This window comes from Aquarana catesbeiana, linkage group LG05 (assembly GCF_042186555.1).
Source record: "Aquarana catesbeiana isolate 2022-GZ linkage group LG05, ASM4218655v1, whole genome shotgun sequence".
In the NCBI taxonomy this organism is placed as follows: Eukaryota; Metazoa; Chordata; class Amphibia; order Anura; family Ranidae; genus Aquarana; species Aquarana catesbeiana.
In genome coordinates this window covers 651,018,007-651,041,346 of record NC_133328.1, presented here as the reverse complement: position 1 = coordinate 651,041,346, position 23,340 = coordinate 651,018,007, and the positions used below count along the sequence as shown (strand labels likewise).

Sequence of the window (23,340 nt, the reverse complement as noted above, 5' to 3'; positions counted from 1 at the left end):
CGAGGAGAAGAGAAGGAAGACGAGGAGAAGAGAAGGAAAACAAGAAGAGAAGGAAGACGAGGAGAGAAGAAAAACGAGGAGAAGAGAAGGAAGACGAGGAGAAGAGAAGGAAGACAAGAAGAGAAGGGAGACAAGGAGAAGAGAAGGAAAACAAGAAGAGAAGGAAGACGAGGAGAAGAGAAGGAAAACAAGAAGAGAAAGAAGACGAGGAGAGAAGGAAGACGAGGAGAAGAGAAGGAAGACGAGGAGGAGAGAAGGAAGGCGAGGAGGAGAGAAGGAAGACGAGGAGAAGAGAAGGAAGACAAAGAGAAGAGAAGGAAAACAAGAAGGGATACAAGAAGAAGCGAAGGGAGACAAGGAGAAGAGAAGGAAGACGAGAAGAAAGACAAAGAGAAGGAAAACAAGAAGAGAAAGAAGACAAGGAGAAGAGAAGGAAGACAAGGAACAGACAAGGAGAAGAGAAGGAAGACAAGGAGAAGAGAAGGGAGACAAGGAGAAGAGAAGAATGACAAGGAGGAGAGAAGGAAGAAGAAAAGGGAGACAAGGAGAAGAAAGACAAGGAGAAGAGAAGGAAGACAAAGAGAAAAGAAGGAAGAAAAGAGGACAGAAGGAAAACGAGGAGAAAAGAAGGAAGGAAAGGAGAAGAGAATGAAAACAAGGAGAAAGAAGGAAAGGAGAAGAGAAGGAAAAACAAGAAGAGAAGGGAGACAAGGAGAGGAGAAGGAAAACAAGAAGAGAAGGGAGACAAGGAGAAGAGAAGGAAGACAAGGGAGAAGAGAGACAAGGAGAAAAGAAGGGAGACAAAAGAAAAAGAGAAGGAAAACAAGAAGAGAAGGAAGACAAGGAGAAGAGAAGGATGACAAGAAGGAGAGAAGGATGACAAGGAACAGGGGAAGAGAAGGAAGACAATAAACAGACAAAGAGAAGAGAAGGAAGACAAGGAGAAGAGAAGGGAGACAATGAGAAGAGAAGGAAAACAAGGAGAAGAGAAGGAAGACAAGGAGAAGAGAAGGAAGAAAGGAAATGAGAAGAGAAGTAAAACAAGGAGAAGAGAAGAAAGACAAGGAGAAGAGAAGAAAGACAAGGAGAAGAGAAGGAAGACAAGGAGAAGAGAAAGAAGTCAAGGAGAAGAGAAGGGAGACAAGAGGAGAGAAGGATGACAAGGAGGAGAGAATGATGACGAGGAGAGAAGGAAGAAGGGAGGAGAGAATAAAGACAAGGAGAAGTGAAGGGAGACAAAGAGAAGAGAAGGAAAACAAGGAGAAGAGAAGGAAGAAAGGAAATGAGAAGAGAAGGAAAACAAGGAGAACAGAAGGAAGACAAGGAGAAGAGAAGGAAAACAAAGAGAAGAGAAAGAAGTCAAGGAGAAGAGAAAGGAGACAAGAGGTGAGAATGATGACAAGGAGGAGAGAATGATGACAAGGAGGAGAGAAGGAAGAATGGTGGAGAGAAGAAAGACAAGAAGAGAAGGGAGACAAGGAGAAGATATACAAGGAGAAGAGAAGGGAGACAAAGAGAAGAGAAGGAAGAAAGAGAAGAGAAGGAAAACAAGAAGAGAAAGAAGACGAGGAGAAGATAAGGAAAACAAGAAGAGAAAGAAGACGAGGAGAAGATAAGGAAAACAACGAAGAGAAAAGGGAGAGAAGGAAGACAAAGAGAAGAGAAGGAAGACAAAGAGAAGGAAAACAAGAAGAGAAGGGAGACAAGGAGAAGAGAAGGAAGACAAAGAGAAGGAAGACAAAGAGAAGAGAAGGAAGACAAGGAGAAGATTGAAGGAAGACAAGAGGAGAGAAGGATGACAAGGAGGAGAGAAGGATGACAAGGAGGAGAGGAGGAAGAACGGAGGAGAGAAGGAAGACAAGGAGAAGAGAAAGGAGAAGAGAAAGAAGGAAAAGAGAAGGAAGACAAGAGGACAGAAGGAAAACAAGGAGAAGAGAAGGAGGGAAGGAAATGAGGAGACAAGGAGAAGAGAAGGAAGATGAAGAGAAGGAAGACAAGAGGAGAGAAGGAAGACAAGAGGAGAAGGATGACAAGGAGGAGAGAAGGAAGAAGGGTGGAAAGAAGAAGGGAGGAGAGAAGGAAAAAGTGAGGAGAGAAGAAAGACAAGGAGAAGTGAAGGGAGACAAAGAGAAGAGAAGGAAAACAAGGAGAAGAGAAGAAAGAAAAGAAAAAAGGAAATGAGAAGAGAAGGAAAACAAAGAGAATAGAAGGAAGACAAGGAGAAGAGAAGGAAGACAAGGAGAAGAGAAGGAAGACGAAGAGAAGAGAATGAAGTCAAGGAGAAGAGAAGGGAGACAAGAGGAGAGAAGGATGACAAGGAGGAGAGAAGGAAGACAAGGAGAAGAGAAGGGAGACAAGGAGAAGGGAGACAAGGAGAAGGGAGACAAGGAGAAGAGAAGGAAGTGGAAGAGAAGGAAGACAAGGAGGAGAGGAGGAAGAAGGGAGGAGAGAAGGGAGACAAGGAGAAGAGAAGGAAGACAAGAGGAGAGAAGGAAAACGAGGAGAAAAGAAGGAAGGAAAGGCGAAGAGAAGGAAAACAAGAAGAGAAGGGAGACAAGGAGAAGATAAGGATGACAAGAAGGAGAGAAGGATGACGAGGAGAGATGGAAGAAGGGTAGAGAGAAGATGGGAGGAAAGAAGGAAGAAGGGGGGAGATAAGAGAGACAAGGAGAAGAGAAGGAAGAAAAGGAGAAGAGAAGGAAAACAAGGAGAAGAGAGGGAAAACAAGGAGAAGAGAAGGAAGACAAGGAGAAGAGAAGGAAGACGAGGAAGAGAGAAGGAAAACAAGAAGAGAAGGAAGACAAAGAGAAGAGAAGGAAGACAAAGAGAAGGAAAACAAGAAGAGAAGGGAGACAAGGAGAAGAGAAGGGCAAGGAGAAGAGAAGGGCAAGGAGAAGAGAAGGAAAACAAAGAGAAGAGAAGGAAGACAAGAGAAGAGAAGGATGACAAGGAGGAGAGGAGGAAGAACGGAGGAGAGTGGGAAGAGACAAGGAGAAAAGAGACAAGGAGAAGAGAAGGGAGACGAAGAGAAGGAAGACAAGAGGACAGAAGGAAAACAAGGAGAAAGAGAAGGAAGGAAAACAAGAAGAGAAGAGAGACAAGGAAAAGAGAAGGGAGACAAGGAGAAGAGAAGGAAGACAAGGAGGAGAGAAGGAAGACGAAGAGAAGGAAGACAAGAGGAGAAGGATGACAAGGAGGAGAGAAGGATGGAAAGAAGAAGGGAGAAGAGAAGGAAGAAGGGAGGAGAGAAGGAAGACAAGGAGAAGTGAAGGGAGACAAAGAGAAGAGAAAGAAAACAAGGAGAAGAGAAGGAAGAAAAGAAAGGAAATGAGGAGAGAAGGAAAACAAGGAGAATAGAAGGAGGACAAGGAGAAGAGAAGGAAGACAAGGAGAAGAGAAGGAAATCAAGGAGAAGAGAAGGAAGACAAGGAGAAGAGAAGGAAATCAAGGAGAAGAGAAGGAAGACGAGGAGAAGAGAAGGGAGACAAAGAGAAGGAAGACAGAGAAGAGAAGGAAGACAAGAGTACAGAAGGAAAACAAGGAAAAGAGAAGGAAGAAAAGAAGAGAAGGAAGGAAATGAGAAGAGAAGGAAGAAAGAAAGAAGAGAAGGGAGACAAGAGGAGAGAAGGATGACAAGGAGGAGAGAATGATAATGAGGAGGAGAGAAGGAAGAAGGGTGGAGAGAAAGAAGAAGGGAGGAGAGGAGGAAGACAAGGAAGAAGGGAGGAGAGAAAGAAGAAGGGAGGAGAGGAGGAAGACAAGAGGAGAGAAGGAAGAAGGGAGGAGCGAAAGAAGGGAAGGAAGAAGGGAGGAGAGCACATTACACCAACCACACACTTGGGTGAGTTGGGATTGTTTTTATACACAATGAAGAATATAAAGAGCAGATCCCACACAGACCTCTCCTCGATCTCCCCTCACACCGGATCTGCCTGTTTGTGGCGGCCCGTATAGGCCAAGCCGAGTGACCAATAATGGGCATAAAGAGGAGGAAGGTTCCCCAGTCCCTACTGAGATACCACCAGACTAATGGAAGATGAGAAGTGTTATTTGTCTTCTTACCGGCGGTGGATCCTCTGGTCTCCTTCCTGGATGTCGGGTTGGGCACGTACTCCCCATATAGGACGCTCCCCATCAGGATCTTCAGCATGATTTCTGGTCTCACCGCAGTCGGATCTACAGGAGGATTATAACAGCAGAGCTGTAGATGGAGTACCACTTCGTAGATTAGAATGATCCCCATGTACCCCCAAACCAGCCAAGCCCTACACAGAATATTTATTTACACATAAAGGGCATTTTATAGGGCAAGCCCCTCAATGAGCCATGGAGTCTTCTTTTGGTCCATGCAGTATCCATTCACAGAAGTGTAATGCACCCCCCCACCAATGACATCACACCTGGATCTGTCTTATGGTCTTTCCTCTGAATATAGTGGGAGGGGCCAGTAGGCTCCCATGAACATCCAGCACCCTGCCTTGAGTATTATATTTAAAAAAAAACACATCCCTGGTATCCTTTTAGAAATGCATGCTCCTCCCTGCTGGCCACTGAGTGCCGCAGACTTGGGCTGTGCAATCTGCTGATCTCTCTATTAGTGTGCATTCAAGCAACTGATCATCAGATTGCTCAACTAAAGTCTGCAGCAGCCAGCAGGGAGGAGCATGCATGTCCAAAGGGATGCCAGTGGATGTGTTCTTTCACACAATGCTCAGGAACAGAGTACAGTGACTGACACAGCTCTAAAGCTCACGCTTACACATGACAGAGCGCAAATGCTTCAGGGCATGGAATCTGATTTAGAAATGTTTTAGATCTAAAGTTTATTCCCTTTAGATTTGTCCTCCTTTGGTTCCCCCCCCCCTCCCCCATAATAACATTCATATATAAAACCTTTCCATTTTCATTACATATCTTATTGTGGACCTGGTGATCATCACTGGGTCTCTGTGCTTCTCCATGCAATCATGGCAGATTAAGGCTGGTGAGAGGGGCTGGCAGGGGGGCTGTACAAAGCTTCCTGAAAACATCACAGTGCTCCTAAAAATCAAAATGCCTTGATGGGTGGAGTCAGTCTGGAGGAGTGGGTGTTCTCAGGTAGGTTGTATTTGCATAGATAAGGCGCACAAGCCTCAATGATTGGTAGAACTGATATCCAATGAATGAAAGAGGTGGAGCCAGGGACATTCAGGGGGATGGTATGTGTACATAGAGTGGAATCATAGACACCTGAACCAGGTAAATGACTACAGGACACAGAGGGGGAGGAGTCAGAGGAAGGAACCACAAAATAATGGATGGCTCAATCCACACAACTAACACACCGGGATAAGGATCCTAATTGTCCAATGGGATATGGAAACTACAGTCACATGACTGACACTGGAGATCCTTACCCTGTGTGAGAGCTGTGTGTACTCAGCCCCATCTCTGCTACAATCGTCTCCAGCTGTGAGTCCGTCCTCCTCAATGTGTGTTCTCATTGGTCAGCTGTGAGTCCTCCCTCCTCAATGTGTGTTCTCATTGGTCAGCTGTGAGTCCTCCCCCCTCAATGTGTGTTCTCATTGGTCAACTGTGAGTCCTCCCCCCTCAATGTGTGTTCTCATTGGTCAGCTGTGAGTCCTCCCTCCTCAATGTGTGTTCTCATTGGTCAGCTGTGGCTACACCCTCCTCAATGTGTGTTCTCATTGGTCAGTTGTGACTACACCCTCCTCAAAGTGTGTTCTCATTGGTCAGTTGTGACTACAGCCTCCTCAATGTTTGTTCTTATTGGTCAGCTGTGAGTCCATCCTCCTCAATGTGTGTTCTCATTGGTCAGTTGTGACTACACCCTCCTCAATGTGTGTTCTCATTGGTCAGTTGTGACTACAGCCTCCTCAATGTTTGTTCTTATTGGTCAGCTGTGAGTCCATCCTCCTCAATGTGTGTTCTCATTGGTCAGTTGTGAGTCCTCCCTCCTCAATGTGTGTTCTCATTGGTCAGCTGTGAGTCCTCCCTCCTCAATGTGTGTTCTCATTGGTCAGCTGTGAGTCCTCCCTCCTCAAAGTGTGTTCTCATTGGTCAGCTGTGGCTACACCCTCCTCAATGTGTGTTCTCATTGGTCAGCTGTGGCTACACCCTCCTCAATGTGTGTTCTCATTGGTCAGCTGTGAGTCCTCCCTCCTCAATGTGTGTTCTCATTGGTCAGCTGTGAGTCCATCCTCCTCAATGTGTGTTCTCATTGGTCAGCTGTGAGTCCTCCCTCCTCAAAGTGTGTTCTCATTGGTCAGCTGTGGCTACACCCTCCTCAATGTGTGTTCTCATTGGTCAGCTGTGGCTACACCCTCCTCAATGTGTGTTCTCATTGGTCAGCTGTGAGTCCTCCCTCCTCAATGTGTGTTCTCATTGGTCAGCTGTGAGTCCATCCTCCTCAATGTGTGTTCTCATTGGTCAGCTGTGAGTCCTCCCTCCTCAATGTGTGTTCTCATTGGTCAGCTGTGAGTCCTCCCTCCTCAACGTGTGTTCTCATTGGTCAACTGTGAGTCCTCCCTCCTCAATGTGTGTTCTCATTGGTCAGCTGTGAGTCCGTCCTCCTCAACGTGTGTTCTCATTGGTCAGCTGTGAGTCCTCCCTCCTCAATGTGTGTTCTCATTGGTCAGCTGTGAGTCCATCCTCCTCAATGTGTGTTCTCATTGGTCAGCTGTGAGTCCTCCCTCCTCAACGTGTGTTCTCATTGGTCAGCTGTGAGTCCTCCCTCCTCAATGTGTGTTCTCATTGGTCAGCTGTGAGTCCTCCCTCCTCAACGTGTGTTCTCATTGGTCAGCTGTGAGTCCTCCCTCCTCAATGTGTGTTCTCATTGGTCAGCTGTGAGTCCTCCCTCCTCAATGTGTGTTCTCAATGGTCAGCTGTGAGTCCTCCCTCCTCAATGGAAACTACAGTCACATGACTGACACTGGAGATCCTTACCCTGTGTGAGAGCTGTGTGTACTCAGCCCCATCTCTGCTACAATCGTCTCCAGCTGTGAGTCCGTCCTCCTCAATGTGTGTTCTCATTGGTCAGCTGTGAGTCCTCCCCCCTCAATGTGTGTTCTCATTGGTCAGCTGTGAGTCCTCCCTCCTCAATGTGTGTTCTCATTGGTCAGCTGTGGCTACACCCTCCTCAATGTGTGTTCTCATTGGTCAGTTGTGACTACACCCTCCTCAAAGTGTGTTCTCATTGGTCAGTTGTGACTACAGCCTCCTCAATGTTTGTTCTTATTGGTCAGCTGTGAGTCCATCCTCCTCAATGTGTGTTCTCATTGGTCAGTTGTGAGTCCTCCCTCCTCAATGTGTGTTCTCATTGGTCAGCTGTGAGTCCTCCCTCCTCAATGTGTGTTCTCATTGGTCAGCTGTGAGTCCTCCCTCCTCAATGTGTGTTCTCATTGGTCAGCTGTGAGTCCTCCCTCCTCAAAGTGTGTTCTCATTGGTCAGCTGTGGCTACACCCTCCTCAATGTGTGTTCTCATTGGTCAGCTGTGGCTACACCCTCCTCAATGTGTGTTCTCATTGGTCAGCTGTGAGTCCTCCCTCCTCAATGTGTGTTCTCATTGGTCAGCTGTGAGTCCTCCCTCCTCAATGTGTGTTCTCATTGGTCAGCTGTGAGTCCTCCCTCCTCAATGTGTCTTCTCATTGGTCAGCTGTGAGTCCGTCCTCCCTCAATGTGTCTTCTCATTGGTCAGCTGTGAGTCCTCCCTCCTCAATGTGTGTTCTCATTGGTCAGCTGTGAGTCCTCCCTCCTCAATGTGTGTTCTCATTGGTCAGCTGTGAGTCCTCCCTCCTCAATGTGTGTTCTCATTGGTCAGCTGTGAGTCCTCCCTCCTCAATGTGTGTTCTCATTGGTCAGCTGTGAGTCCTCCCTCCTCAACGTGTGTTCTCGTTGGTCAGCTGTACGTTCATCTGTAGTACGGGTCTATATTCATAATTAATTTTAGTTATTGAGTTACAAGAAACTTAGTAATAGTTTTATGTTGTTGTATAAGTATTTCCTTCTATCTATATACAAAATGCTTAATGCATCAGACATCTGCTTCATTGTGCTGTGGAAAGTTGGGAACCTTTGACCTTTTTTTTCACCAGTTGTAGCTTTTCCCTGCCATACACAGTGCCTTGCAAAAGTATTCACCCCCCTTGGCATTTTTCGTGTTTTGTTGCCTCACAACGTGGAATTAACATGGATTGTTTGAGGATTTCCATCATTTCATTTACAGAACACGCCCACAACTTTGAAGATGTTTTTTTTTTATTTTTTATTGTGAAGCAAACAACAAATAAGAAAAAGTAACAGAAAAAGTCAATGTGTATAACTATTCACCCCCCTAAAGTCAATACTTTGTAGAGCCACCTTTTGCGGCTATCACAGCTCCAAGTCGCTTTGGATAAGTCTCTATGACTTGCCACATCTTACCACTGGGATTTTTGCCCATTCCTCCTTGCAAAACTGCTCCAGCTCCTTCCAGTTGGATGGTTTGCGCTTGTGAACAGCAATCTTTAAGTCTGACCACAGATTTTCTATTGGATTGAGTTCTGGGCTTTGACTAGGCCATTCCAACACATTTCCATGTTTCCCCTTAAACCACTCAAGTGTTGCTTTAGCAGTGTATTTGGGGTCATTGTCCTGCTGGAAGGTGAACCTCCGTCCTAGCCTCAAATCACACACAGAGTGCTACAGGTTTTGCTCAAGAATATCCCTGTATTTAGCACCATCCATCTTTCCCTCAACTCTGACCAGTTTCCCAGTCCCGACTGCTGAAAAACATCCCCACAGCATGATGCTGCCACCACCATGTTTCACAGTGGGGATGGTGTTCTTTGGGTGATGTGATGTGTTGGGTTTGCCCCAGACATAGCTTTTTCTTTGATGGCCAAAAAGTTCAATTTTAGTCTCCTCAGACCAGAGCACCTTCCTCTATACATTTCAGGAGTCTCCCACATGCCTTTTCCCAAACTCAAAACGTTCTATTTTGTTTTTTGGTGAAAGTAATGTCTTTCTTCTGGCCACTCTGCTATAAAGCCCAACTCTATGGAGCGTACAGCTTATTGTGGTCCTATGTACAGATACTCCAGTCTCTGCTGTGGAACTCTGCAGCTCCTCCAGGGTTACCTTAGGTCTCTGTGCTCCTCTCTGATTAATGCCCTCCTTGCCCGGTCCGTGAGTTTTGGTGTGCGGCCGTCTCTTGGCAGGTTTGCTGTTGTGCCATGTTCTTTCCATTTGGTTATGATAGATTTGATGGGGCTCCTAGGGATCATCAAAGATTTGAATATTTTTTTTATAACCTAACCCCGACTTGTACTTCTCACCAACATTGTCCCTTCCTTGTCTGGAGAGTTCCTTGGTCTTCATGGCAGTGTTTGGTTAGTGGTGCCTCTTGCTGAGGTGTTGCAGCCTCTGGGGCCTTTCACAAAGGTGTGTCTATGTAATGACAGATCATGTGACACTTAGATTGCACACAGGTGACATCATTTCACTAATTATGTGACTTCTGAAGGTAATTGGTGGCACCAGAGCTTTTTATGGGCTTCATAACAAAGGGGGTGAATACATACGCACATGACAATCATCAGTTTTTTATTTCTGAAAAATAGTTTTATGTATATATTTTTCTAATTTTACTTCACCAACTTATTAGACTATTGTGTTCTGATCATCACATATGATTAAAAAAAACTGAACTAAAGGCTGTAATGTAACAAAATAGGTAAAAAGCCAAGGGGGTGAATACTTTTGCAAGGCACTGTATATGACCGGGAGGCCAGAAGCGAGTTTGAGTTTGATTTAGGACTCAGGAAGAGAAAGTCTGAATCAAGTTGACTGTCACGTCAAGGTATTTAATTTCTAATGAGATTGTGACTCCCCCGGATTGAATGCTGTATTTATCTGTATTTTATCATCTGTAATACATCTTTATTGGAAGCCAAGTAAATCTATTTTGTTACTATTCTACTTATGTGTTGTTTTAATCGTTGTACTTCTTCCACAAATCTGAAAGGGTAAAATATTTGAACCTGTCAATAAATGAATAAATGTAACATGGAGTTCAACCCCTTCTTACACCATTCTCCTCAATGTGTGTTCTCATTGGTCAGCTGTGAGTCCTCCCTCCTCTATGTGTGTTCTCATTGGTCAGCTGTGAGTCCTCCCTCCTCAATGTGTGTTCTCATTGGTCAGCTGTGAGTCCTCCCTCCTCAATGTGTGTTCTCATTGGTCAGCTGTGAGTCCTCCCTCCTCTATGTGTGTTCTCATTGGTCAGCTGTGAGTCCTCCCTCCTCAATGTGTGTTCTCATTGGTCAGCTGTGAGTCCTCCCTCCTCTATGTGTGTTCTCATTGGTCAGCTGTGAGTCCTCCCTCCTCAATGTGTGTTCTCATTGGTCAGCTGTGAGTCCTCCCTCCTCAATGTGTGTTCTCATTGGTCAGCTGTGAGTCTGTCCTTCTCAATGTGTGTTCTCATTGGTCAGCTGTGAATCCTTCCTCCTAGTGATATAAAGATCTATATAGAAGAATCAGGACCTCCTTCCTCCTGCTGGTGATCCCTCTAGTGATATAAAGATCTCTATAGAGGAATCAGGACCTCCTTCCTCCTGCTGGTGATCCCTCTAGTGATATAAAGATCTCTATAGAGGAATCAGGACCTCCTTCCTCCTGCTGGTGACCCCTCTAGTGATATAAAGATCTATATAGAAGAATCAGGACCTCCTTCCTCCTGCTGGTGACCCCTCTAGTGATATAATGATCTATATAGAGGAATCAGGACCTCCTTCCTCCTGCTGGTGACCCCTCTAGTGATATAAAGATCTATATAGAGGAATCAGGACCTCCTTCCTCCTGCTGGTGACCCCTCCAGTGATATAAAGATCTATATAGAAGAATCAGGACCTCCTTCCTCCTGCTGGTGACCCCTCTAGTGAAGCATCCTAGAATTCTGTTTGCTTTCCCCACTGTCTGGTCACACTGTTTTCTCATTTTGCAATCATCTGAAATAAGCCCCCCCAAATATTTTTCTTCTGTAGTGCTGGCTAACACTGTACCCCCAATGTTGTACTCTCTCGGGGGATTCTCTTTCCCCACATGCATTATTTTACATTTAGAAATATTGAACTGCAGTCTCCGCTGCTTTGACCAATCTTCCACCAATACCAAATCATGTTCCATGTTACAGACCCCTCCATGAATATCTACCCGATCACACAACTTACCCAACAAACCTTTAGTTATATCACTTCATAGAGATTACATAGAACAGGACCCAGTACAGAGCCTTGGGGTACCCCACTAGTGACTGCTCTCTGTTCTGAGTGAACCCCATTTACTACCATTGGTCAACTGTGAGTCCTCCTTCCTCATTGTGTGTTCTCATTGGTCAACTGTGAGTCCTCCCTCCTCATTGTGTGTTCTCAGTGGTCAGCTGTGAGTCCTCCCTCCTCATTGTGTGTTCTCATTGGTCAACTGTGAGTCCTCCTTCCTCATTGTGTGTTCTCATTGGTCAACTGTGAGTCCTCCCTCCTCATTGTGTGTTCTCAGTGGTCAGCTGTGAGTCCTCCCTCCTCAATGTGTGTTCTCAGTGGTCAGCTGTGAGTCCTCCCTCCTCATTGTGTGTTCTCATTGGTCAGCTGTGAGTCCTCCCTCCTCAATGTGTGTTCTCATTGGTCAGCTGTGAGTCCTCCCTCCTCAATGTGTGTTCTCATTGGTCAGCTGTGAGTCCTCCCTCCTCAATGTGTGTTCTCATTGGTCAGCTGTGAGTCCTCCCTCCTCAATGTGTGTTCTCATTGGTCAGCTGTGAGTCCTCCCTCCTCAATGTGTGTTCTCATTGGTCAGCTGAGAGTCCTCCCTCCTCAATGTGTGTTCTCATTGGTCAGCTGAGAGTCCTCCCTCCTCAATGTGTGTTCTCATTGGTCAACTGTGAGTCCTCCCTCCTCAATGTGTGTTCTCAGTGGTCAGCTGTGAGTCCTCCCTCCTCAATGTGTGTTCTCATTGGTCAGCTGTGAGTCCTCCCTCCTCGTGTGTTCTCATTGGTCAGCTGTGAGTCCTCCCTCCTCAATGTGTGTTCTCATTGGTCAGCTGTGAGTCCTCCCTCCTCAATGTGTGTTCTCATTGGTCAGCTGTGAGTCCTCCCTCCTCAATGTGTGTTCTCATTGGTCAGCTGTGAGTCCTCCCTCCTCAATGTGTGTTCTCATTGGTCAGCTGAGAGTCCTCCCTCCTCAATGTGTGTTCTCATTGGTCAACTGTGACTACACCCTCCTTAATGTGTGTTCCTATTGGTCAGCTGTGGGTACACCAAACTTAAAGAAGAACTCCAGGAAATTTTTTTTTCTATGTCCTTGTTGCTGATCTCCTACCTTCACCTCCTATGCCATCCATGTTCTTCTGAGCTCTGTAGTTCCTCTGCAATAACCTGCTGATCTTGCTGAAAAACCGTTATTGCCCTGTGGTTTCCTGATTGTAAAACCGCTGGCTGCTATTCCTCCTGTATCCTCAGCCGGCGGTCTTATCACTGCCCACCTGTAGTTCTCTGAAAGTGAGGAGGGACTTGTACTTCCACCCCGCTCGCTGTAGAGGGCGGAGGGAGTCTCACAACCCCCCGGTCTGTGCCGGCCATAGAGGTGGTGTGCTCCTCCCCCTCCACTCCTAGCCAGCACCACCCCTGTCGCCACCGCCGGCCATCTCTCTCCAGTGCAGAGCGGGGATAGTTAGAGATGATCCGGATGACAGAGCAGATCTCGGGCTGACAGGTATTGTATGTGAGAACACGGCTCGCCGTACAGCCCCGCCCCCTCCCTGTACCGGCATTGTAGCAGTGCGCTCAGCGCTGTACGGCGAGCCGCGTTCTCACATACAATACCTGTCAGCCGAGATCTGCTCTGTCATCTCTAACTATCCCCGTACTGATGGGCACTGGTGAGACCGCACTGATGGGCACTGGTGATACCGCACTGATCTGCACCGATAAGCTGCATTGATCAGACTGCACTGATGAGGCTACACAAATGGGCACTGATGAGACTGCACTGATGGACTCTGATAAGCTGCACTGATGAGACCGCACTGATGAGGCTACACAAATGGGCACTGATGAGACTGCACTGATGGACTCTGATAAGCTGCACTGATGAGACCGCACTGATGAGGCTACACAAATGGGCACTGATGAGACTGCACTGATGGACTCTGATAAGCTGCACTGATGAGACCGCACTGATGAGGCTACACAAATGGGCACTGATGAGACTGCACTGATGGACTCTGATAAGCTGCACTGATGAGACCGCACTGATGAGGCTACACAAATGGGCACTGATGAGACTGCACTGATAAGCATTGGACACCATTCACTGCTAAATATCTGTAGGAGGGGTTTCCACCATCCCTGCAAAGTTTGCAGTCATATTTTATGTGACTTTACATATCACAGAGACTGATAGGGATGTAATATTGAAGCTTACTGAGATTTCCATACATTGGAGGGTTCCTCCATTATTGTGGTATTGATTAGTATTGATTAGTTTTGTTTTTTATCACACACTGATGTAAAGCAGCATGTCCCGGCTTTCTGTGTCTGTGGTGCGGATGGGATGTGCTCCTATACACCATACAAGCACTGATTGTTGTTAGAAAGATCTCAGAGCTGCATAAGGAGGAGGAATATTTCTAATACTGCAGAGTACAGAGTGTATAATAGATCATTATGGGATGTACAGCTCAGCACTGATTATATAAAGCATGTAAGGGAAATATGTTTATCTGCTGCTGTGGCTGGAGGGGGAGGAGCTTTACAGTTATAAGAATCCCCCCCTCACTGTAGTGTGGCTGCAGAATGAGGGGCGGGGTTGATGGTGAAGTGGGCGTGTTCACATTTACATGTACAGGCCTAGTGTCCCCCTCCCACATTCATTCCAATTTGCAAAGCATGATGGGAAATGTAGTTTGATGACAAGAGAGGGGACAGGATGTGATGTCTTCACTGTTTTTTGAATTAGAGAGCCGACTTCCTGAAAATCCAATCAGACTTTTCTTTTCAATGGTGAGGAATTTCACAACTGTAATAACTGTTTAGTGTTTTGTGTGTTGGGGGAGGGGAAGATGTGTGGGTGAGGGGTGGGGGCACTATTGGGGGATTTTTTGCTTTAATGCGTGTTTACAATCAACTCAATGAACCCCCCCACCCCCGCTGCAACTGCGTGCAATGCAGGGGTTGGTGGCACGGTGGGGCAATGCAGGGGTTGGTGGCACGGTGGGGCAATGCAGGGGTTGGTGGCACGGTGGGGCAATGCAGGGGTTGGTGGCACGGTGGGGCAATGCAGGGGTTGGTGGCACGGTGGGGCAATGCAGGGGTTGGTGGCACGGTGGGGCAATGCAGGGGTTGGTGGCACGGTGGGGCAATGCAGGGGTTGGTGGCACGGTGGGGCAATGCAGGGGTTGGTGGCACGGTGGGGCAATGCAGGGGTTGGTGGCACGGTGGGGCAATGCAGGGGTTGGTGGCACGGTGGGGCAATGCAGGGGTTGGTGGCACGGTGGGGCAATGCAGGGGTTGGTGGCACGGTGGGGCAATGCAGGGGTTGGTGGCACGGTGGGGCAATGCAGGGTTTGTGGCACGGTGGGGCAATGCAGGGTTGGTGGCACGGTGGGGCAATGCAGGGGTTGGTGGCACGGTGGGGCAATGCAGGGGTTGGTGGCACGGTGGGGCAATGCAGGGGTTGGTGGCACGGTGGGGCAATGCAGGGTTGGTGGCACGGTGGGGCAATGCAGGGTTGGTGGCACGGTGGGGCAATGCAGGGTTGGTGGCACGGTGGGGCAATGCAGGGTTGGTGGCACGGTGGGGCAATGCAGGGTTGGTGGCACGGTGGGGCAATGCAGGGTTGGTGGCACGGTGGGGCAATGCAGGGTTGGTGGCACGGTGGGGCAATGCAGGGGTTGGTGGCACGGTGGGGCAATGCAGGGTTGGTGGCACGGTGGGGCAATGCAGGGTTGGTGGCACGGTGGGGCAATGCAGGGGTTGGTGGCACGGTGGGGCAATGCAGGGGTTGGTGGCACGGTGGGGCAATGCAGGGTTGGTGGCACGGTGGGGCAATGCAGGGTTTGTGGCACGGTGGGGCAATGCAGGGTTTGTGGCACGGTGGGGCCAGTTTTTAGGGTCAGTGAGAAGATATCATAATACCTCCTCACCCTCTGTACAAACACCCTCTGAAGAGTGATCTAGTACAAATCACCCTTCAGAGGGAGAAGAGAAGTGTAAAGAAGGCTCATTCCCGCCATGCGGGGGGGGGGGGGATGGGAAGAACACACAGATCTCAGGGTTGGGGGGTCTCACCGATGGAGCTCAGGTTGCGGATATTGTCCATCATCACCTCCTTGTAGAGCTCCCTCTGCCACGTCTCCAGACTCCACCATTCCTCCTCCGTGAAATACACCGCCACGTCCTCCAACGTCACCTGACCCTGCAACACACAAATACATCATCATCATCGGTCACTGTACCCTGAAGAGGGAGACTGTCTTTTCTGAACCTGAAATCATTTCAACAATAATACACTGTGGGTGGGGCCGAGTGCCCGGAAGGGGGCAGTGGGTGGGGCCGTGTTCCCCACAGGGGGCTGTGGGTGGGGCCGAGTTCCCCGCAGGGGGCTGTGGGTGGGGCCGAGTTCCCAGCAGGGGGCTGTGGGTGGGGCCGATTGCCCCGCAGGGGGCTGTGGGTGGGGCCGAGTGCCCCGCAGGGGGCTGTGGGTGGGGCCGAGTTCCCAGCAGGGGGCTGTGGGTGGGGCCGAGTGCCCCGCAGGGGGCAGTGGGTGGGGCCGAGTGCCCCGCAGGGGGCAGTGGGTGGGGCCGTGTTCCCCGCAGGGGGCAGTGGGTGGGGCCGTGTTCCCCGCAGGGGGCAGTGGGTGGGGCCGTGTTCCCCGCAGGGGGCTGTGGGTGGGGCCGAGTGCCCCGCAGGGGGCTGTGGGTGGGGCCGAGTGCCCCGCAGGGGGCTGTGGGTGGGGCCGAGTGCCCCGCAGGGGGCTGTGGGTGGGGCCGAGTGCCCCGCAGGGGGCTGTGGGTGGGGCCGAGTGCCCCGCAGGGGGCTGTGGGTGGGGCCGAGTGCCCTGCAGGGGGCTGTGGGTGGGGCCGAGTGCCCCGCAGGGGGCTGTGGGTGGGGCCGAGGTCCCCGCAGGGGGCAGTGGGTGGGGCCGTGTTCCCCGCAGGGGGCAGTGGGTGGGGCTTGGGTCTCAGTGTATGGATAGTGACCCCCCTCCCCCACCTACACATATATGGGAGGCCCCCCTCCCCCGCTGGGAATTGCAACCAAACCTGTCCTGGTCTTTCCGGTCATACAAGTCACATGACTAAAGAAAACGTAGAAAGTGTTTCACCCCCCGGGGGCCCCTCAGACACCAGGACTGCTTGAAGCTGCAGAGCTCAGTATCAGGGGAGGGGCCAACTTCAGAGACCGAGGACTCTGCAGAGTATTACACCGTCTGTATACGAGGAGAGGACTCTGCAGAGTATTACACCGTCTGTATACGAGGAGAGGACTCTGCAGAGTATTACACCGTCTGTATACGAGGAGAGGACTCTGCAGAGTATTACACCGTCTGTATACGAGGAGAGGACTCTGCAGAGTATTACACCGTCTGTATACAAGGAGAGGACTCTGCAGAGTATTACACCGTCTGTATACGAGGAGAGGACTCTGCAGAGTATTACACCGTCTGTATACGAGGAGAGGACTCTGCAGAGTATTACACCGTCTGTATACGAGGAGAGGACTCTGCAGAGTATTACACCGTCTGTATACAGGGAGAGGGCTCTGCAGAGTATTGCACCGTCTGTATACAAGGAGAGGACTCTGCAGAGTATTACACCGTCTGTATACGAGGAGAGGACTCTGCAGAGTATTACACCGTCTGTATACAAGGAGAGGACTCTGCAGAGTATTACACCGTCTGTATACAGGGAGAGGACTCTGCAGAGTATTACACCGTCTGTATACGAGGAGAGGACTCTGCAGAGTATTACACCGTCTGTATACGAGGAGAGGGCTCTGCAGAGTATTACACCGTCTGTATACGGGGAGAGGGCTCTGCAGAGTATTACACCGTCTGTATACGAGGAGAGGACTCTGCAGAGTATTACACCGTCTGTATACAAGGAGAGGACTCTGCAGAGTATTACACCGTCTGTATACGAGGAGAGGACTCTGCAGAGTATTACACCGTCTGTATACGAGGAGAGGACTCTGCAGAGTATTACACCGTCTGTATACGAGGAGAGGGCTCTGCAGAGTATTACACCGTCTGTATACGGGGAGAGGGCTCTGCAGAGTATTACACCGTCTGTATACGAGGAGAGGACTCTGCAGAGTATTACACCGTCTGTATACGAGGAGAGGGCTCTGCAGAGTATTACACCGTCTGTATACGGGGAGAGGGCTCTGCAGAGTATTACACCGTCTGTATACGGGGAGAGGACTCTGCAGAGTATTACACCGTCTGTATACGAGGAGAGGACTCTGCAGAGTATTACACCGTCTGTATACGAGGAGAGGACTCTGCAGAGTATTACACCATCTGTATACAGGGAGAGGACTCTGCAGAGTATTACACCGTCTGTATACAGGGAGAGGACTCTGCAGAGTATTACACCGTCTGTATACAGAGGGAGGACTCTGCAGAGTATTACACCGTCTGTATACAGGGAGAGGACTCTGCAGAGTATTACACCATCTGTATACAGAGGGAGGACTCTGCAGAGTATTACACCGTCTGTATACGAGGAGAAGGCTCTGCAGAGTATTACACCGTCTGTATACAGGGAGAGGACTCTGCAGAGTATTACACCGTCTGTATACAGAGGGAGGACTCTGCAGAGTATTACACCGTCTGTATACGAGGAGAGGACTCTGCAGAGTATTACACCGTCTGTATACGAGGAGAGGACTCTGCAGAGTATTACACCGTCTGTATACAGGGAGAGGACTCTGCAGAGTATTACACCGTCTGTATACGAGGAGAGGGCTCTGCAGAGTATTACACCGTCTGTATACGAGGAGAGGACTCTGCAGAGTATTACACCGTCTGTATACGAGGAGAGGACTCTGCAGAGTATTACACCGTCTGTATACGAGGAGAGGACTCTGCAGAGTATTACACCGTCTGTATACGGGGAGAGGACTCTGCAGAGTATTACACCGTCTGTATACAGGGAGAGGGCTCTGCAGAGTATTACACCGTCTGTATACGAGGAGAGGGCTCTGCAGAGTATTACACCGTCTGTATACAGAGGGAGGACTCTGCAGAGTATTACACCGTCTGTATACAGGGAGAGGACTCTGCAGAGTATTACACCGTCTGTATACGAGGAGAGGGCTCTGCAGAGTATTACACCGTCTGTATACAGAGGGAGGACTCTGCAGAGTATTACACCGTCTGTATACAGGGAGAGGACTCTGCAGAGTATTACACCGTCTGTATACGAGGAGAGGGCTCTGCAGAGTATTACACCGTCTGTATACAGAGGGAGGACTCTGCAGAGTATTACACCGTCTGTATACGAGGAGAGGACTCTGCAGAGTATTACACCGTCTGTATACGAGGAGAGGACTCTGCAGAGTATTACACCGTCTGTATACGAGGAGAGGACTCTGCAGAGTATTACACCGTCTGTATACGGGGAGAGGACTCTGCAGAGTATTACACCGTCTGTATACGAGGAGAGGGCTCTGCAGAGTATTACACCGTCTGTATACGAGGAGAGGACTCTGCAGAGTATTACACCGTCTGTATACGGGGAGAGGACTCTGCAGAGTATTACACCGTCTGTATACGAGGAGAGGAGTCTGCAGAGTATTACACCGTCTGTATACGGGGAGAGGACTCTGCAGAGTATTACACCGTCTGTATACAGGGAGAGGACTCTGCAGAGTATTACACCGTCTGTATACGAGGAGAGGGCTCTGCAGAGTATTACACCGTCTGTATACAGAGGGAGGACTCTGCAGAGTATTACACCGTCTGTATACGAGGAGAGGACTCTGCAGAGTATTACACCGTCTGTATACGAGGAGAGGACTCTGCAGAGTATTACACCGTCTGTATACAAGGAGAGGACTCTGCAGAGTATTACACCGTCTGTATACAGGGAGAGGACTCTGCAGAGTATTACACCGTCTGTATACGAGGAGAGGGCTCTGCAGAGTATTACACCGTCTGTATACGAGGAGAGGACTCTGCAGAGTATTACACCGTCTGTATACGGGGAGAGGACTCTGCAGAGTATTACACCGTCTGTATACGGGGAGAGGACTCTGCAGAGTATTACACCGTCTGTATACAGGGAGAGGACTCTGCAGAGTATTACACCGTCTGTATACGGGGAGAGGGCTCTGCAGAGTATTACACCGTCTGTATACAGGGAGAGGACTCTGCAGAGTATTACACCGTCTGTATACAGGGAGAGGACTCTGCAGAGTATTACACCGTCTGTATACAAGGAGAGGACTCTGCAGAGTATTACACCGTCTGTATACGAGGAGAGGACTCTGCAGAGTATTACACCGTCTGTATACGGGGAGAGGACTCTGCAGAGTATTACACCGTCTGTATACAGAGGGAGGACTCTGCAGAGTATTACACCGTCTGTATACGAGGAGAGGACTCTGCAGAGTATTACACCGTCTGTATACGAGGAGAGGACTCTGCAGAGTATTACACCGTCTGTATACGAGGAGAGGACTCTGCAGAGTATTACACCGTCTGTATACGAGGAGAGGGCTCTGCAGAGTATTACACCGTCTGTATACAGAGGGAGGACTCTGCAGAGTATTACACCGTCTGTATACGAGGAGAGGACTCTGCAGAGTATTACACCGTCTGTATACGAGGAGAGGACTCTGCAGAGTATTACACCGTCTGTATACAAGGAGAGGACTCTGCAGAGTATTACACCGTCTGTATACAGGGAGAGGACTCTGCAGAGTATTACACCGTCTGTATACGAGGAGAGGGCTCTGCAGAGTATTACACCGTCTGTATACGAGGAGAGGACTCTGCAGAGTATTACACCGTCTGTATACGGGGAGAGGACTCTGCAGAGTATTACACCGTCTGTATACAGGGAGAGGACTCTGCAGAGTATTACACCGTCTGTATACGAGGAGAGGACTCTGCAGAGTATTACACCGTCTGTATACGGGGAGAGGACTCTGCAGAGTATTACACCGTCTGTATACGGGGAGAGGACTCTGCAGAGTATTACACCGTCTGTATACGAGGAGAGGGCTCTGCAGAGTATTACACCGTCTGTATACGGGGAGAGGACTCTGCAGAGTATTACACCGTCTGTATACAGGGAGAGGACTCTGCAGAGTATTACACCGTCTGTATACAGGGAGAGGACTCTGCAGAGTATTACACCGTCTGTATACAGGGAGAGGACTCTGCAGAGTATTACACCGTCTGTATACAAGGAGAGGACTCTGCAGAGTATTACACCGTCTGTATACAAGGAGAGGACTCTGCAGAGTATTACACCGTCTGTATACGAGGAGAGGACTCTGCAGAGTATTACACCGTCTGTATACAAGGAGAGGACTCTGCAGAGTATTACACCGTCTGTATACAAGGAGAGGACTCTGCAGAGTATTACACCGTCTGTATACGGGGAGAGGACTCTGCAGAGTATTACACCATCTGTATACAAGGAGAGGACTCTGCAGAGTATTACACCATCTGTATACAAGGAGAGGACTCTGCAGAGTATTACACCGTCTGTATACGAGGAGAGGACTCTGCAGAGTATTACACCGTCTGTATACAAGGAGAGGACTCTGCAGAGTATTACACCGTCTGTATACGGGGAGAGGACTCTGCAGAGTATTACACCGTCTGTATACAGGGAGAGGACTCTGCAGAGTATTACACCGTCTGTATACGGGGAGAGGGCTCTGCAGAGTATTACACCGTCTGTATACAGGGAGAGGACTCTGCAGAGTATTACACCGTCTGTATACAGAGGGAGGACTCTGCAGAGTATTACACCGTCTGTATACAGGGAGAGGACTCTGCAGAGTATTACACCGTCTGTATACAGAGGGAGGACTCTGCAGAGTATTACACCGTCTGTATACGAGGAGAGGACTCTGCAGAGTATTACACCGTCTGTATACGAGGAGAGGACTCTGCAGAGTATTACACCGTCTGTATACGAGGAGAGGAGTCTGCAGAGTATTACACCGTCTGTATACGGGGAGAGGGCTCTGCAGAGTATTACACCGTCTGTATACGGGGAGAGGACTCTGCAGAGTATTACACCGTCTGTATACGAGGAGAGGGCTCTGCAGAGTATTACACCGTCTGTATACAGGAGAGGACTCTGCAGAGTATTACACCGTCTGTATACGAGGAGAAGGCTCTGCAGAGTATTACACCGTCTGTATACAGAGGGAGGACTCTGCAGAGTATTACACCGTCTGTATACGAGGAGAGGACTCTGCAGAGTATTACACCGTCTGTATACAGGGAGAGGACTCTGCAGAGTATTACACCGTCTGTATACGAGGAGAGGGCTCTGCAGAGTATTACACCGTCTGTATACAGGGAGAGGACTCTGCAGAGTATTACACCGTCTGTATACGAGGAGAGGGCTCTGCAGAGTATTACACCGTCTGTATACAGGGAGAGGGCTCTGCAGAGTATTACACCGTCTGTATACAGGGAGAGGGCTCTGCAGAGTATTACACCGTCTGTATACAGGGAGAGGACTCTGCAGAGTATTACACCGTCTGTATACGAGGAGAGGACTCTGCAGAGTATTACACCGTCTGTATACGGGGAGAGGGCTCTGCAGAGTATTACACCGTCTGTATACGAGGAGAGGACTCTGCAGAGTATTACACCGTCTGTATACAGGGAGAGGACTCTGCAGAGTATTACACCGTCTGTATACAAGGAGAGGACTCTGCAGAGTATTACACCGTCTGTATACAAGGAGAGGACTCTGCAGAGTATTACACCGTCTGTATACGGGGAGAGGGCTCTGCAGAGTATTACACCGTCTGTATACGGGGAGAGGGCTCTGCAGAGTATTACACCGTCTGTATACGAGGAGAGGACTCTGCAGAGTATTACACCGTCTGTATACAGGAGAGGACTCTGCAGAGTATTACACCGTCTGTATACAGGGAGAGGACTCTGCAGAGTATTACACCGTCTGTATACGGGGAGAGGGCTCAGCAGAGTATTACACCGTCTGTATACGGGGAGAGGGCTCTGCAGAGTATTACACCGTCTGTATACGGGGAGAGGACTCTGCAGAGTATTACACCGTCTGTATACAGGGAGAGGGCTCTGCAGAGTATTGCACCGTCTGTATACAGGGAGAGGGCTCTGCAGAGTATTACACCGTCTGTATACAAGGAGAGGACTCTGCAGAGTATTACACCGTCTGTATACAGGGAGAGGACTCTGCAGAGTATTACACCGTCTGTATACAAGGAGAGGACTCTGCAGAGTATTACACCGTCTGTATACGGGGAGAGGACTCTGCAGAGTATTACACCGTCTGTATACAAGGAGAGGGCTCTGCAGAGTATTACACCGTCTGTATACGGGGAGAGGACTCTGCAGAGTATTACACCGTCTGTATACGGGGAGAGGACTCTGCAGAGTATTACACCGTCTGTATACAGGGAGAGGACTCTGCAGAGTATTACACCGTCTGTATACAGGGAGAGGACTCTGCAGAGTATTACACCGTCTGTATACGAGGAGAGGAGTCTGCAGAGTATTACACCGTCTGTATACGAGGAGAGGACTCTGCAGAGTATTACACCGTCTGTATACGAGGAGAGGACTCTGCAGAGTATTACACCGTCTGTATACGAGGAGAGGACTCTGCAGAGTATTACACCGTCTGTATACAGGGAGAGGGCTCTGCAGAGTATTACACCGTCTGTATACAGGGAGAGGACTCTGCAGAGTATTACACCGTCTGTATACAGGGAGAGGGCTCTGCAGAGTATTACACCGTCTGTATACGAGGAGAGGACTCTGCAGAGTATTACACCGTCTGTATACAGGGAGAGGGCTCTGCAGAGTATTACACCGTCTGTATACGAGGAGAGGACTCTGCAGAGTATTACACCGTCTGTATACGGGGAGAGGACTCTGCAGAGTATTACACCGTCTGTATACGGGGAGAGGGCTCTGCAGAGTATTACACCGTCTGTATACGGGGAGAGGGCTCTGCGTCTGCTCAGGTGTGATGCTCTGCAGACTGTGGATATGGGTGTGAAGCTCAGTAGAGCATTGCACGGTGTATACAGAGGATGTGATGGTCTGCAGGGTACTGTGTGTGTAGAAG

General features: G+C 49.2%; 1 protein-coding gene across 2 annotated transcripts in view; it reads right to left on the bottom strand.

Moving 5' to 3' along the window:
- LOC141145693 (uncharacterized) overlaps positions 1 to 23,340 on the bottom strand; it is a 30,755-nt gene that overhangs the window by 6,684 nt on the left and 731 nt on the right. The window contains exons 2-3 of one of the 2 annotated variants that reach the window (XM_073632559.1): positions 15,354 to 15,443; positions 4,063 to 4,176 (exon numbers count right to left, since the gene is read on the bottom strand). In XM_073632559.1, coding sequence (XP_073488660.1) covers positions 4,063 to 4,176; positions 15,354 to 15,396 — 157 coding nt within the window. In that variant the 5' untranslated portion in view covers positions 15,397 to 15,443. Of the gene's footprint in view, positions 1 to 4,062; positions 4,177 to 15,316; positions 15,444 to 23,340 lie in introns of both variants that reach the window. The other variant, XM_073632558.1, reaches the window with a different exon arrangement.